Source organism: Taudactylus pleione, unplaced genomic scaffold, assembly GCF_031769625.1.
Source record: "Taudactylus pleione unplaced genomic scaffold, aTauple2 ptg000258l, whole genome shotgun sequence".
In the NCBI taxonomy this organism is placed as follows: domain Eukaryota; kingdom Metazoa; phylum Chordata; class Amphibia; order Anura; family Myobatrachidae; genus Taudactylus; species Taudactylus pleione.
In genome coordinates, this window is record NW_028284660.1 from 3,292,179 (window position 1) to 3,305,469 (window position 13,291).

At 45.7% G+C, this 13,291-nt stretch overlaps 1 protein-coding gene across 1 annotated transcript in view; it reads right to left on the reverse strand.

Moving 5' to 3' along the window:
* The window catches only part of LOC148514815 (C-type lectin domain family 2 member L-like), a 71,210-nt gene that overhangs the window by 53,833 nt on the left and 4,086 nt on the right, over window positions 1-13,291 (reverse strand). The window contains exons 3-4 of the mRNA XM_088480944.1: window positions 8,109-8,231; window positions 2,311-2,424 (exon numbers count right to left, since the gene is read on the reverse strand). Coding sequence (XP_088337070.1) covers window positions 2,311-2,424; window positions 8,109-8,231 — 237 coding nt within the window. The remainder of the gene's footprint in view (window positions 1-2,310; window positions 2,425-8,108; window positions 8,232-13,291) is intronic.

Genomic DNA, 13,291 nt, shown 5'->3' on the forward strand with positions numbered 1-13,291 from the left:
GCATGTGACTTATGAAATCTGCTGGGCTATGCTGCAGCATAACCTATCACTGCTGTTTCTCCTCATTTAACCATCTACAAAGATGTGTAAGGATATAGTGGGTGTGAAACGATTGTCACATTGATATTCAGACGTTGGATAACTTTGTTATGTCCAATGAAACGGTAAGACAGGTGACTGGAACTCCTGGGCTGGTGTCATGTATGACCTGTAGCAGCAGCCCCCTAGGGTTATGCCCTCTATGTTCCATCATGGATGGACATGTGTGCTGGTCGAGGCAGGGCATCATCTTCAGTAGCCGTTCAACAATCGCTACAAGATCTATGCAGCCAAGACCAGATGGTGTCGGCCCCTGCGGGCCAGGCCACAGAGTGGGGCGATGGGGGTGTCCTCACAGGATTTAATACAGGTGGGATGTTGTGGACACTGTTCTAAAGAGTCACCACAGTAGTCAAATCTACCAGATCATAGCGCAGGTTGCGGACAGGTTGGCGGCTCCTACGTCGGAACTGATTACGGAGTACCTTCAGCAGCTGCAACCTACCATGTTTAGGCCCCCTATGCATCTGTCCTGGAGGTACATGTTTGCTCACTCGGGTCAGAATGTGACTTCGACCTCAGCAGCTTTTCAGGAACTACGGCAGGCAGCTAGGCCAGTACAACCAAAAAAAAAAAAAAAAGAGAAGGTGGTCGGTCTCACGCTCCGTCAAGCCCTCAGATTCTGGTACATCTTCTGGTGTTTAGGGGGATACATGGGTCTCCTCCCAAGAGTCACTCTCTCAAAGAGAGTAAGACAGTCTCCCAAAAGTACGTCTCCTCCCTGATCAGAGGGGTCAAAGCCGTGCTTGTGGAGCCGGTATAAGGAAAGGCTCCAGTATTCTAACGCCAGAAAGTTGTGAAAGCTTCCTGATCGGAACTTGAGAGAGTATGGAGTTCTTCGGACAGGAAAATCCATATTACCAGAAAGGTTGAGGCCTTATATCCCTTTTTGGTACCATCAGCATTCACCTTTAAGGGTTCCACTGATGAGAGGCTTGAAGCCGGTCTCAAGGCAGTCTCTCTCTGTTAGGAGCTTTTATTTGCCAGACCATTGCCAGAAGAGCGACGATCGGTCGAAGACATACTGTCACAACAAGAGTCGCCCGTTCTGGATCTGGATGATGCCAGCCTCCGCGGGTGGGGAGCAGAAAAAGGTCGACACACGGTTTCAAGGAAAATGGACAATGGAAAGCAGTCTCTCCATAAAATGTCCCGGAACTAAGGACAGTATGCAGGAGCACATGTTCAAGCTCAGGAATTGCTAAAGGGGCAGGCCAGTCTTAGTACTCTAACAATGCCACTGCAGTAGATTGCCTCATCCATCAGGGAGGCACAGGGAGACAGGCTACTATGGCAGAAGTGGCAGACATTCTGTTTGGGCAGAATGTCATTTTCCAGCGAGATCGGCTGTGTTCTTACCAGAAGTCCTCAATTTGGAAGTGGACTTCCTAAGCCAGCAGGATATATGCGCCAGAGAGTGTGAGCTCTTTCATCCACAGGTATTTCAGAGCCTTGTGGACGGATGGGGTCTTCCAGGGGTAGACCTCATGGCCTTGAGTCACAACCACAGGGTACCCAGGTACGGGCAGAACCCAGGATCCTGCAGCAGAATTTGTGGATGCTCTAGTAGTAGAGTGGAACTTCAGACTGGCATATTTGCGTCACCCGCTGTCCCTTCTTCCAAGGGTTAACAGGAGAGTGCAACAATAATACTGATAGCCCCTGCTTGGCCCAGACGTCGTTGGTTCACCAACCTGCAGAGCCTCTCCATAGACACTCCGTGGGCTCCTCTGCTAAGGTCGGACCTGTTAATACAGGGTCCCTTCCTGTGTCCAGACCTTCCTCGTTTATCTTGGAAGGCATGTTTCTTCAGACCTCCCTAAGGTTGGGTCTGGGCACTCGTAAGCCCCAGGGAGCTTTCTGCTCTGATGGAGCAGGAAGCTTCCCACTGACATCACTGATTATGTCAGTGCAGCCGCCCACAAAACGGCAGGCATCGTAAAGGAACGCCTCCGTTTTGGAAACCACCCTAGCAAATGGGGGCAACTGTCGATCAACATCGACAGCCACCCCTTTGGTAGCGAGCTCCGGAGCGACAGAGTTTCTCTGTCGCTCCAGGGCTTGCGCACGCACAGTGCGGCCGCTGCGCAGGCCTAACCATCGAGTCCGTTATGAACGCATCGGCGCTCCACCGACTCTGAATAAGGTCCAATATCCTAACTCCCAGTATTACCATTAGACCCATAATAAAGAACTCTTCAATAGACTCACCCAAATTTTCAAACCATACAATCTGTGTCCTACAATAATCTTGTGCCATCCTTTGTAACATGTTTTTATTCTGCTCCTCAACACGCATGTTGCCCATGGGTGGTCTTCTCTCACCTGTTGATGAACAGAAAGCAAAAGTACTTTTAAGCATCTTGCAATAGTTTACTATAAAAAGGAGTCATTTATTAAAATGTTGTCCAGTGTACACTGGTTTTCCAAACCAAGTATCATGTTTAACTTGGGTTCCTGACTGTAGATAAGTAAGTAGATAGACAATGGGCCATATTAAATTTGGAGCGAAAAGCCGTTTTCGGCTAAACTTTTCGCCAATGACGTCATTTTTGCCAGTTTTAACTTATCCCAGTATTCAATTTAGCGTCTTTTTGCCGGCACGATAACGCAAAGCAATGTAATAGGTAAAAAAGTTCTGCCTATGAATACCCGGCGGAAAAGAGTGCAGAATTGGGGTTTTGGGGTGCAGAAGCCACCCTGTACCTTATGTACACCACCCCTGTACCTTATGTACACCACCGTTGATGCAAAAAAAAATTTTTTTCTTTTTTAAAAACAAATTAAAAAAAAAAAATTACACAAAGACTCCCCAAAAAGCACTTTGCAAGAAATGGGCAAGAAAAATCAAAATGGGGGTACAAATTCTTCAAACACTAGCAAAATAGCCTTTGGGGGGGGAGGGGGGGTCTGCAAGGTGCCTTTTTGATGGCAGGTGCTTGCTGAAGGTGCGTTTTTGGCGCTATTTAGCAACTCTAAAATATGATTGCAGTCATTTTGAATGTACCCCAAATTTGATGGAAGTACTTATTTTCCCCCACAAAAAATAGCAAAATGCTATTCTTCACCACTTGCTTAAAGATGCTAAATAGAGCCTGTTGAGACCATTTAAAAACCCCAAATACCTTTAGCAGGGCTATTCGGGGGTACCCATAGTGAATCCTCATGTCAGAGCATCTTTAGGGGGTGTCAGGCTGATTTCTCCAAAACTGAGAACTTTCCACTGATTTGGATTTCATGGGTCCCGTTTTCACACATTTGCAATTGGACACGCGGGGACAGGCGCGATACTCTTTCGCCGGCAAAACCTCAGATGACGGCGAAAAATCCCGACTGACTTTTCGCTCCAAATTGAATACTTGCCAATGTCTAGGTAGACACCAGATGTTAGACATACAAAAGGTTGACAGGTACAAATGGTCAACACAATAAAGCTTGACATGAATTTTTTAGGGTTAGGTTTGGGGTTAGGCACTAGGAGGGATGGTTAGGGTTAGGCACCAGGAGGGAGGGTTGTTGACCAAGGGGATGGTTAGGGTGAAGATTAGGGCTAGAAAAAAAAAAAAAGGAAGAAAAAGAAGGTCGACCATTTGTCCCTGTCGAACTATTGTCTGTCCAACATCTGGTGTCTACTTAGACATTGTCTATCTAATTACTGTCTCTCTCTTATACCACACCTGTTTAGCTTAACCAACAGGTGAGGAGACATGGCTCCAAATGGTAAGGAGTTTAGCCATTTCAAATTAATACAAAGTTTAGCAATCTTATTTTCAACGGCCCGATTCAGAATTGTACGCTAACGCAGGGGTTTCCAAACTCCGCCATTACAGTCCAGGTTTTAAGAAGAACCATGCTTGAGCCCAGATGGATAAATCAAATTGACTGAGGTACTAACCAAGTAACCTGGGCTCAAGCATAGATGTTCTTAAAACCTGGACCGTAATGGCGGAGGTCGGGAACCTCTACACTAATGCCATTGCAGCTGTGGTCCAGTACGCAGCCGCTGTGCTACAGTATGCAAATGTCAGACGCCCACCTGCAGTTGTGGTAATCCAAGTGTCTGGGTAGAAAGACGCAGCATCGGTCGCAGATCATTTGATGATCGCTCCTCTATGGTCATGCAGAATGGCTGCAGTAACTGGGATGCTGGAGACATTTTCATTGTGTACGGGATCGCATACGCAGGCTGTGACATGCCTGAAAATGGTTGAGAAACTCCTGCGGGTTTTAATCGCTGCTCCTCTTTACCTCTCCCAAATGCTCCCTGTCAATCACTCTGCGAGTAAAAAGGTCGCTGTGAGTGACTACAGTAATGTACCCTGACGTATGTGTAGCTTGCCGATAATCGCCCAACTCCGTCACTATCGGCATTGCGTATAACTCTCAGGCCCAATGTACCATTTACTCTAAGTCTTAATAGTCATGTAACAGAATAAATACCATGTGATGCCCAATGACTCGCATTGGGGAGATGCAACAGCTATTAATACATTTAACAAATTATTTGAGCTGCATTGGATATTATAATGAGTAAGAGCGCCCGATTTTTCAGAGTTACCAAGGTGACAATTGTTTAGTTCATTTATTATATTGTCTGCAATGTGGATTTATTGTAACCACTTATTTAAGTACTACAGCATATGAAGACTATGTAACCGTTACAGTTGTTACAGTAGGGGTGGGGGAACATCTGGCCCGCGGGCCGTATAAGGCCTTCAAAATCATTCGGTCTGGCCCTGCCATCCATAACTGTGGCAGCTGGGCGGTGGCTCTTTCAGCATACCACAGTGACACTACTCCAGCTGTGGAATTCTCCCCCTCAGCAGGCTGTGGCTGTTACTATGGCATCACAGCGGGCGTACAGGGCGGTCATCAGTGGGGCCGTGCAGTTTACATCAGTGTGGCTGCTAATATGGCAGCACAGCGGGCATACAGGGCTGTTGTCAGCGGGGCCGGGCTTGTCATTCATGGACAAATGCTAAATATGTCATCCAGGCCATACGTGTGCACATCACTATGTGCCAATGTAAAAGCATCTTTAAATGTTTCGGGCAGAACTGCGCTCCCCATGATAAACAAGACCAGACACATCATTAGCGCTGCTGCATATGTTCGAGAGCTGCAGAGATAAATAAATGATTACTTCAAATTAGAGATGAGCGGTTCGGATTCTGTGGAATCCGAACCGCTCCGAACATTGGGGATCCGAGTCCACCCGAACCCTGTTCGGGTGTTCACCGCCTGACTCGGATCCCCGTTCGGGGCCGAACGGCGGCCGCCTGATGTCGGATTCTCACTAGAGAATCCGACATCAGGTCTCCTCGCGTGTAGGGCAGAGCGCAGTGATAGCGCTCTGCCCTACACAGACACAGACACACAGCCGCCAGCGGCAGCTGTGTGTTTGTTACAGCAGCCAATGAGAGTCACACAGACTCTCATTGGCTGCTGCACGGAGGGAGCCGGCTGGAGCTCACACATGAGCTCCGTCTTCCGGCTCCCTCCTCAGCGTGTGACAGAGCGGACGGCGCGGGAGCGGGGAATCAGGTAAGTTTTATTTTTTTACTTGTCAAAGGTCCGGGGGCGCTACTGGGGGGGGGGGGTCTGCTACTGGGGGGGGGTCTGCACTACTGGGGGGGATCTGCACTATTGGGGGGCCATACTACAGAGGGGCCTGCTACTGGGGGGGGGCTATACTACTGGGGGGGTCTGCACTACTGGGGGGGGTCTGCTACTGGGCGGGGCCATACTACAGAGGGGCCTGCTACTGGGGGGGGCTATACTACTGGGGGGGGGGGTCTGCTACTGGGGGGGCCATACTACTGAGGGGCCTGCTACTGGGGGGGCTTACTACTACTGGGGGGGGCCCATACTACAGGGGGGCCAGCTACTGGGGGGGGGCCTGCTACTGGGGGGGGGCCTGCTACTGGGGGGGGGGCTGCTACTGGGGGGGGGCCTGCTACTGGGGGGGGGCCTGCTACTGGGGGCACTGCATAGTGGACCCTACTACTAAGGGGACTGCATAGGGGGCACCACTGCTGGGGGACATTGTGTAAGGGACACCGCTACTGTGGGCATTGTGTAAAAGGGTCACTACTGTGGGCATTGTGTAAAAGGGGCACTACTGTGTGTCGTAACATAAATAAGAGACACTACTTTATGGTGTAATGTGAATCAGGCCCTATGTGCGGTGTAATGCTAATAAGATTGTGCACTGTGACTCCTAGGGCCGTAGCCCACTTTGTAAACAAGTACTGTGACTCTGCTGGCCGTACCCCACTGGGTGGGTGCACTACTTTTCATTTCTGCCACTGCTGTGTGGCAATGTGTCATAGATGTGCTTTATACTGTGGTGTCTGTGTCGTTGTGCCGCTGCTTTGTCGCTTAGTAACCAGTCAGCTCACTGCAACCTTTGGCCAATAATGTTGAAAATAATATTATAAGCTGTGATATGGTCTAAATTGACTGGAAATTAATGTTATTGAGGTTAATAATACTCTAGGAAGAAAAAAAAAGACCAATTTATGTGATTTTAGCTTTTTTTGCCAATTTTTGTAAAAAAATCCAAATCCAAATCCAGTCACCGCAGTTTGGCAAATCCAAATCCAAATCCAAAGCCGGACGACGAATTAGAACCAAATCCAAATCCGGCAAAAATGGTCCGGCGCACATCCCTACTTCAAATCCATATGTCTATGAAGAACACAAGACAATCATAAACACAACTCAGGGGCTGTAACCTCAAGTAACGAGTCAGACTGTGGTTACAGATTCGATTCCTGATGTAATACCTGTATATGTTTTAATATAAAAATCAAGAGTCTGGGCCTAGTGATCCATTAGTACAAGGATAATAAAAGTCAGCCGCCAAGATACATTACAGTTACCATTTACAGTGGGTGGTTGCTAAATGGGAATTATAACTATAATAAGTCCTGCTATTCACCCAAGCCCTAATTTACCCCCACAGCTAGTTTGGTCTTTGGGGCTGATGCAGAGTTGAAAGCAATGCAAAAAAGCAAGTCAATTTGTAACTGGAGCAAACCACGCTGTGCTGCAAGGGGGCGGGGGGGTGGGGTAATACATATATTTTTTTATTTTTTAAATGCATGCAGGGTAAATCCTAGCTTCTTTTGCATGCAGCCCACAAATGCTGGGCAGCTTTGCTACACGACCTACCCCAAGGGAAATGCTAGTGTACCCATCTATACATGTATGATCTTTCCATGACTACAATGTCATGCAAGAAGTCTGCATCTGATGAGCCCCTAAATTCTAGGCCTCATTGCTGCTGACATTGTTGCAGTCAGCTCACTTCTTACTATCTCTGCGTGACCATATGTCAATGTCCTTAATGCAGAGGTTCCCAAACTTGGTCCTCAAGGCTCCCCAACATTTCAGGTTTTATATCCATGGTTGAGCACAGGTGACTTAATTAGTACCTCAGTCAATTTTATTTAACCACCTGTGCTCAACCACATTTGTAACAAGCTGAAAGCTACAACATGCCGGCCTCCCATCTGCTGAAAGATTTGCTGTCCTCTCCTTTACACCCTGTCAATGTCCTGCATCTTCAGCTACTGCCTTACAACTTGCTTGCGAATACCCCTATCTATAGCTGTGGTTACACAAGAATAAGCATCCTGACAGCCTCACATTGTCTCAGTGCTGCTTGCATGTCATATCTACCAACTTAGAAGACTGAGCTCCGAAAGGTCAGGGGAGAAGGTCCTGGATGCTGGGATGGGAGGAGGATCACCCCAAAACCTTTTGCCATGATTTCTAGCATTATGTTGCTGGGGTTACAATTTATAGGGAAGGATCTGGGAGGGTTGGCCACTGTCCCAGAAGCCAGGAGTCTCCCCCGGGAAATCTAGGCAAGTGGCCAAACATGCATTATGTACATATTTACCTACTAGTTGCTTTTTTAACATCACTATGAGCATACGGTGCCCTCAGTCTGTAGATCCCAAATCCAGTAAAAAAAGAACATTCCCCATCACTCATCTCACCTGCACTTTTGCCATTAGAGGGTTCTGCCATTGTATCATTGGTCTGTCCACTTCCTTCCATGCTCTTTGTCTCTATCAGGCTGCTCCTCTCTCCATTGCTGTCTGCTGCCGAATCCGATGTTCCTGAGAGAAAACAGATATTAGTAAAGTCCACCGTTATGTCACATTCACTTCAGAGTGGGCAGTGTTTGGAATTCTATGTAGGGTACAGAGAGTAACTAGAGCAGGGATAGGCAGCCTGTGGCACTCCAGCTGCTGTGGAACTACACATCTCAGCATGCCCTGACAGAGGTATAGCTTTCCCCAACAGCAAAGCTGTGGAAATGCATGTTGGGATGTGTTACACAGCACCTGGAGTATCACAGACTGCCTAACCGGAGTTAGACCTGGTCTGACACTGTTTTTAGCTATAATAAGTGCTGTGGCCAGGAGGATCATTCTCCAAAATTGGATACCCCCTGACCCCCAGTGTTTCATTTATATAAGGAAAAAATATTTTCTTTGTTCCGTATGGAATGGGTGAATGCCTTGATCAAAATGGAAAAAGATCGTTCTATTATATTGTTCCATCCTTGGTAACATCTTTTTATTCTGCCCCTTCTCAACAAACAGACATGTACACTTTGCCCATGGGTGGTCTTCTCTCTGCTGAACATAAAAAAAAAAAAAAAGTACTTTTAAAGCATCTTGCAATAGTTTACTATAAAAAGGAGTCATTTGCTAAAATATAGTCCAGTGTACAGTGGTTTTCCAAACCAGATCTCACGTTTAGCTTTACCAATGAGTGAAAAGACATGGCTCCAAGTGGTAAGGAGTTTAGCCATTTCAAATTAGTACAAAAGTTTAGCAATTTTATTTTTGATGGACCAGATTCAGACTTGTACGCTAACGCAGGGGTTCCCAAACTCCGCCATTACAGTCCAGGTTTTAAGGATAACCATCCTTCAGCTCAGATGGATAAATCAAATTGACTGAGGAACTAACTAAGGGCCTGATTCAGCAAGGAACGCAGCCGCGAATTTGGACGCCCCTGGTCGATGTTTGCGTTCTGTGCATGCATCGCACTGTGCGTGAACTAGCCACTGCGATCGGGTAAGGGATCATAATTTGTACACAGACCAATCTGATTATGATTGGCAGGAAGTGCCTTTTTACATAGGGGGGGAATGACTGGGTGGTTAGAGAAACGCAGGCGTGTGTGCGTACGGACAACGTTATAGGGGCGTGCATAATTAATTCCTTGCGACGGAATATGCAGCCTCAGTTCTAGATGCACCCAGGAAGTTTAGCAATTTCTGAGTGAAGTCAGGTCAACCACTATTGTGCGTATGGGTCCGATGTTTCTCGTTACCGATGTTTTCGCTGTCTGGCGAGGTATTGAGACTGAGTAAAGTGGGCATCATTATGTAGTGGTGGGGCGGCACTGCGATTGCATTCATTAGCATTTTATCGCAGCATCCGGGTGCGTGCAATTGCAGACTTGTGATCCGTGCTGAATCAGGCCCTAAGTCACCTGGGCTCAAGCATAGATGTCCTTAAAACCTGGACCGTAATGGCGGAGTCCAGGAACCTCTACACTAATGCCATTGCAGCTGTGGTCCAGTACGAAGCCGCTGAGCTACAATACGCAAATGTCACAGACACCCAAATGCAGTTTTGCAAATCTCAGCGTCTGCGTGCAAAGACGCAGCATTGATTGCAGATCATTCGATGATCACTCCGCTGTGGTCATGCAGAATGGCTCGAGTAACTGAGATGCCAGAGACATTTTCATTGCGTACGGGATCGCATACGCAGGCTGGGACATGTCTGAAAATGGTTGTGACACTCCTGTGGTTTTTAATCACCACTCCTTGTTACCTCCCCCAAATGCTCCCTGTCATTCACTCTGCGAGTAAAAGGGTCGCTGTGAGCGACTACGGTAATGTACCCTGAAGTATGTGTAGCTTGCCGATAATCTCCCAACTCCGTAACTATTGGCATTGCGTATAACTCTCAGGCCCAATGTACCATTTACTCTTAAGCTGTATACACACACGATTTTTTTAATGATTATCGTTAAACGATATCGTTTAAAAAAATTGTTCACTTTCTGAGTCAAACGATGAACGATTATCGTTCATGCGCGTTCACGTTTGTAGTTCAGACTTGTCAACTGAACGATTTTCATTAAGAGAATATGCAAAAATCGTTTGTAGTTAAAAAAAAAATAATAAAAAAAAAAATAGTTCATTACACTTTAAAAAATCTGATAGATAATTGTTCATAAAATCGTTGGTAACAAAATCGTTGTGTGTATGCAGCTAAAGGCCCGTATTCAATTTGAGATGAAAAGTCCAGACTTATCACCTGCTGGACTTTGCCTCCTTCGCCTGTTTTCCAGGCGGAAAAGTATTGCGCGCATGCCCGCTATTCCCCGTAATTCAATTCCAAAGTAGGCGAAACTTGGATCAGCGAAAAAATACGGGAAATAATTGTAGGACCCCCTAAAGATGTCCAGACCTGGGGATCACTACGGGTCCCCCCCGTTTTTGCCTGCAGAAGAAAGTCGGGTTTTTAAAATAGCTGCGGCAGGTGTTTTTTTCCCAACATTGAAGAAGTGATGCAGAAGAGCACTTCGCCTTTTTATTTCAATTTTAAAAGTGGTCCATCAAATTTGGGATACATGAAAATGGGTACTAGCATATTTGTAAGTTCCTAAACTAATTTATTTAAAATTCGGCAAAAATGCACCTGCCGCTACTCTGTGCAATGAAGAAAACACCTGCCGCATATAAGGGAACCCTTGTGGATTTAATTTGTCTATTTTAGAAATGGGTTTTAGTTTTTCTTTATTTTCACCCCCCCAAAAAAATGGGGGGGGGGGGGGGACCAGTTTTTTTTTTTTTTTTAAACATTTCGTTTTAAGGGGGCATTCCCAAGGGTACAGGCTATTTTTTTTAAAGCCTGCACCCCTAAACCCAAAATCTGCACTCTTTTCACCTGCTAAAGGAAATTGAAAAAGTATCCCTGTTTTTTTTTTTAAAATGACTTTTCACACCATCTACGTTAAAAAAAAAAAAAACAGGAGTGTTTGGGAAATGCCTGGGACCCCCCTAAAGATGTCCAGACATGGGGGATCACTATGCTGAAGGAAGTCGGGGTTTGTAATAGCCGCGGCAGGTGCATTTTTGCGGCTATGAAGAAGTGGTGTAGAATAGCACTTAGTTTGTTTTGTGAAGGGGGGGGGGGGGCGGGGCAAATAACTATTCCTATCAAATTTGCGGCACATGAAAATGGGGGTAAGCATTTTTTTTTAAGTCCTTAAAGTTATTTTTAAAATTCTGCAAACATGCTCCTGCCGCTTGTCCCCGACCTGAATTAATTTAGATAGTTTGGCACTTTGTTCCCCTATTTTTTTTTTTAACCCCCAAAATTAAGCTTAATTTTTTTGATGCAGTTTTTTTTTTTTTTTTAAATGACACTCCCAGGGGTGCAGGCTATTTTTTGTAAGCCTGCACCCCTAAACCCCATTCTGCATCTTTTTCTTTTCACCGGTGAAAACTTATCCCCTTTTTTTTTTTAATCAAAGACTTTTCGCACCGGCGAAAAAAGTCAACGTAATTGAATACGGGGATAATTCAAAGAGGCGAAAATGACATCATCGGCGATAAATTATCACCGATTCCGACATTTTGCTTCAAAATTGAATATGGCCATAAGTCTTAATAGTCAAGTAACAGAATAAATACCATGTGATGCCCAATGACTCGCATGTCTAACTTACATTAGCTGTCGAAAGTGCACCCCTACCATCAATAGTAATATATATTACATACACACACATATACTGAAGTGCCAAAAGTCAAGGGATGGGTGCCTAAAATCAGAAGACCTATAGAACAGTGTTTCACATTTTCCAGGTCACCCAGCTGGTGCACAGGTGTATTCATTACTTACTAACATTTTAAAAGTTCTACTGGTGGAGATAATTATTTCAATTGTGATTCTGTGAGGAGACCTGGAAAACATGCACTGTTTGGAGTCCTGAGGACAGGGTTTGAGAACTTGTCCTCTAGAGAGATGCTGACCCATGCCGTCTGGATATCCTCCCACAGCTCCCTGATATTTGTAGGTGCAGGATCTTGGGCGCAAACGGAGTTCCCCACTACGTTCCTTAACGTGTGATTGGGTTCATGTCGGGCAAACATGGTGGCCACACCATGACAGTGCAGTCCCTGCTGTGATGGTAGGGCTATGACAGTTGCAGCTGTCGATATTGATAGCTGCAGCTGTGGAGATGGTCAGTGCAACCGACTATTCATACATAGCACAGCACATCTTGTAGATAGCAGCGCCGATAATGACATTGGGGCATAGCGTACCCTGTCATTTACCACCTAAACCTCAATAATACATGGGGGAGAAACGGTATCACAACACCCCCATATGGACAGATAATACATCTACCCCAGGGTTCTAAACCTACAATTTCTGACTAGGAACACAATTTATTATTTGGTCTGCAAAGTGGAGTTATTGTAACCACTTATTTAAGTGTTACATCATATGAAGACTATGTAACAGTTACAGTGGATACAGCAATCCTCTGTAGTGAAACAGTTATCTATACCAGATGGAGAAACACGTGAAGGACTTTAACTTGGACTCCTTGTGTATTTGGATTGCAGTGCCGTCCCGGGGGCAGCAAGCTGAAATGCATGAAAAGTGACCCGTATGGGCGCCCAAACGGCACTTTTCGCAATCTCGCCAACCACTTTTGTCAGGTGTAGCCATTTTACGCAGCTAAACCAGACCTCTTTGTGCGCGATCAACGCGAATACAGGCATCAATTCAATACCGCACCGCAATCTCCAGTCACTTTAGACGGGAGATCTGGCACGATAAAGCCCATTGTGTCTGTGTGCACTAGCCTATGCGCACCTTTTTATGTGGAATCATTCATTATATCACATGCGGCTTGTTTACCTGCTTTAGAGTAACACAGATTTACTCATTGGGCAGCTGCTACAGATATTAATACATTTAGCAAATTATTTCAGCTGCATTGGATATTATAATGAGTAAGAGCGCCCGATTTTTCAGTGTTACCAAGGTGATTGAATTGTTTAGTTAATTTATTATAGGATCTGAAATGTAAAATTATTGTATCCACTTATTTAAGTACTACAGCATATGAAGAC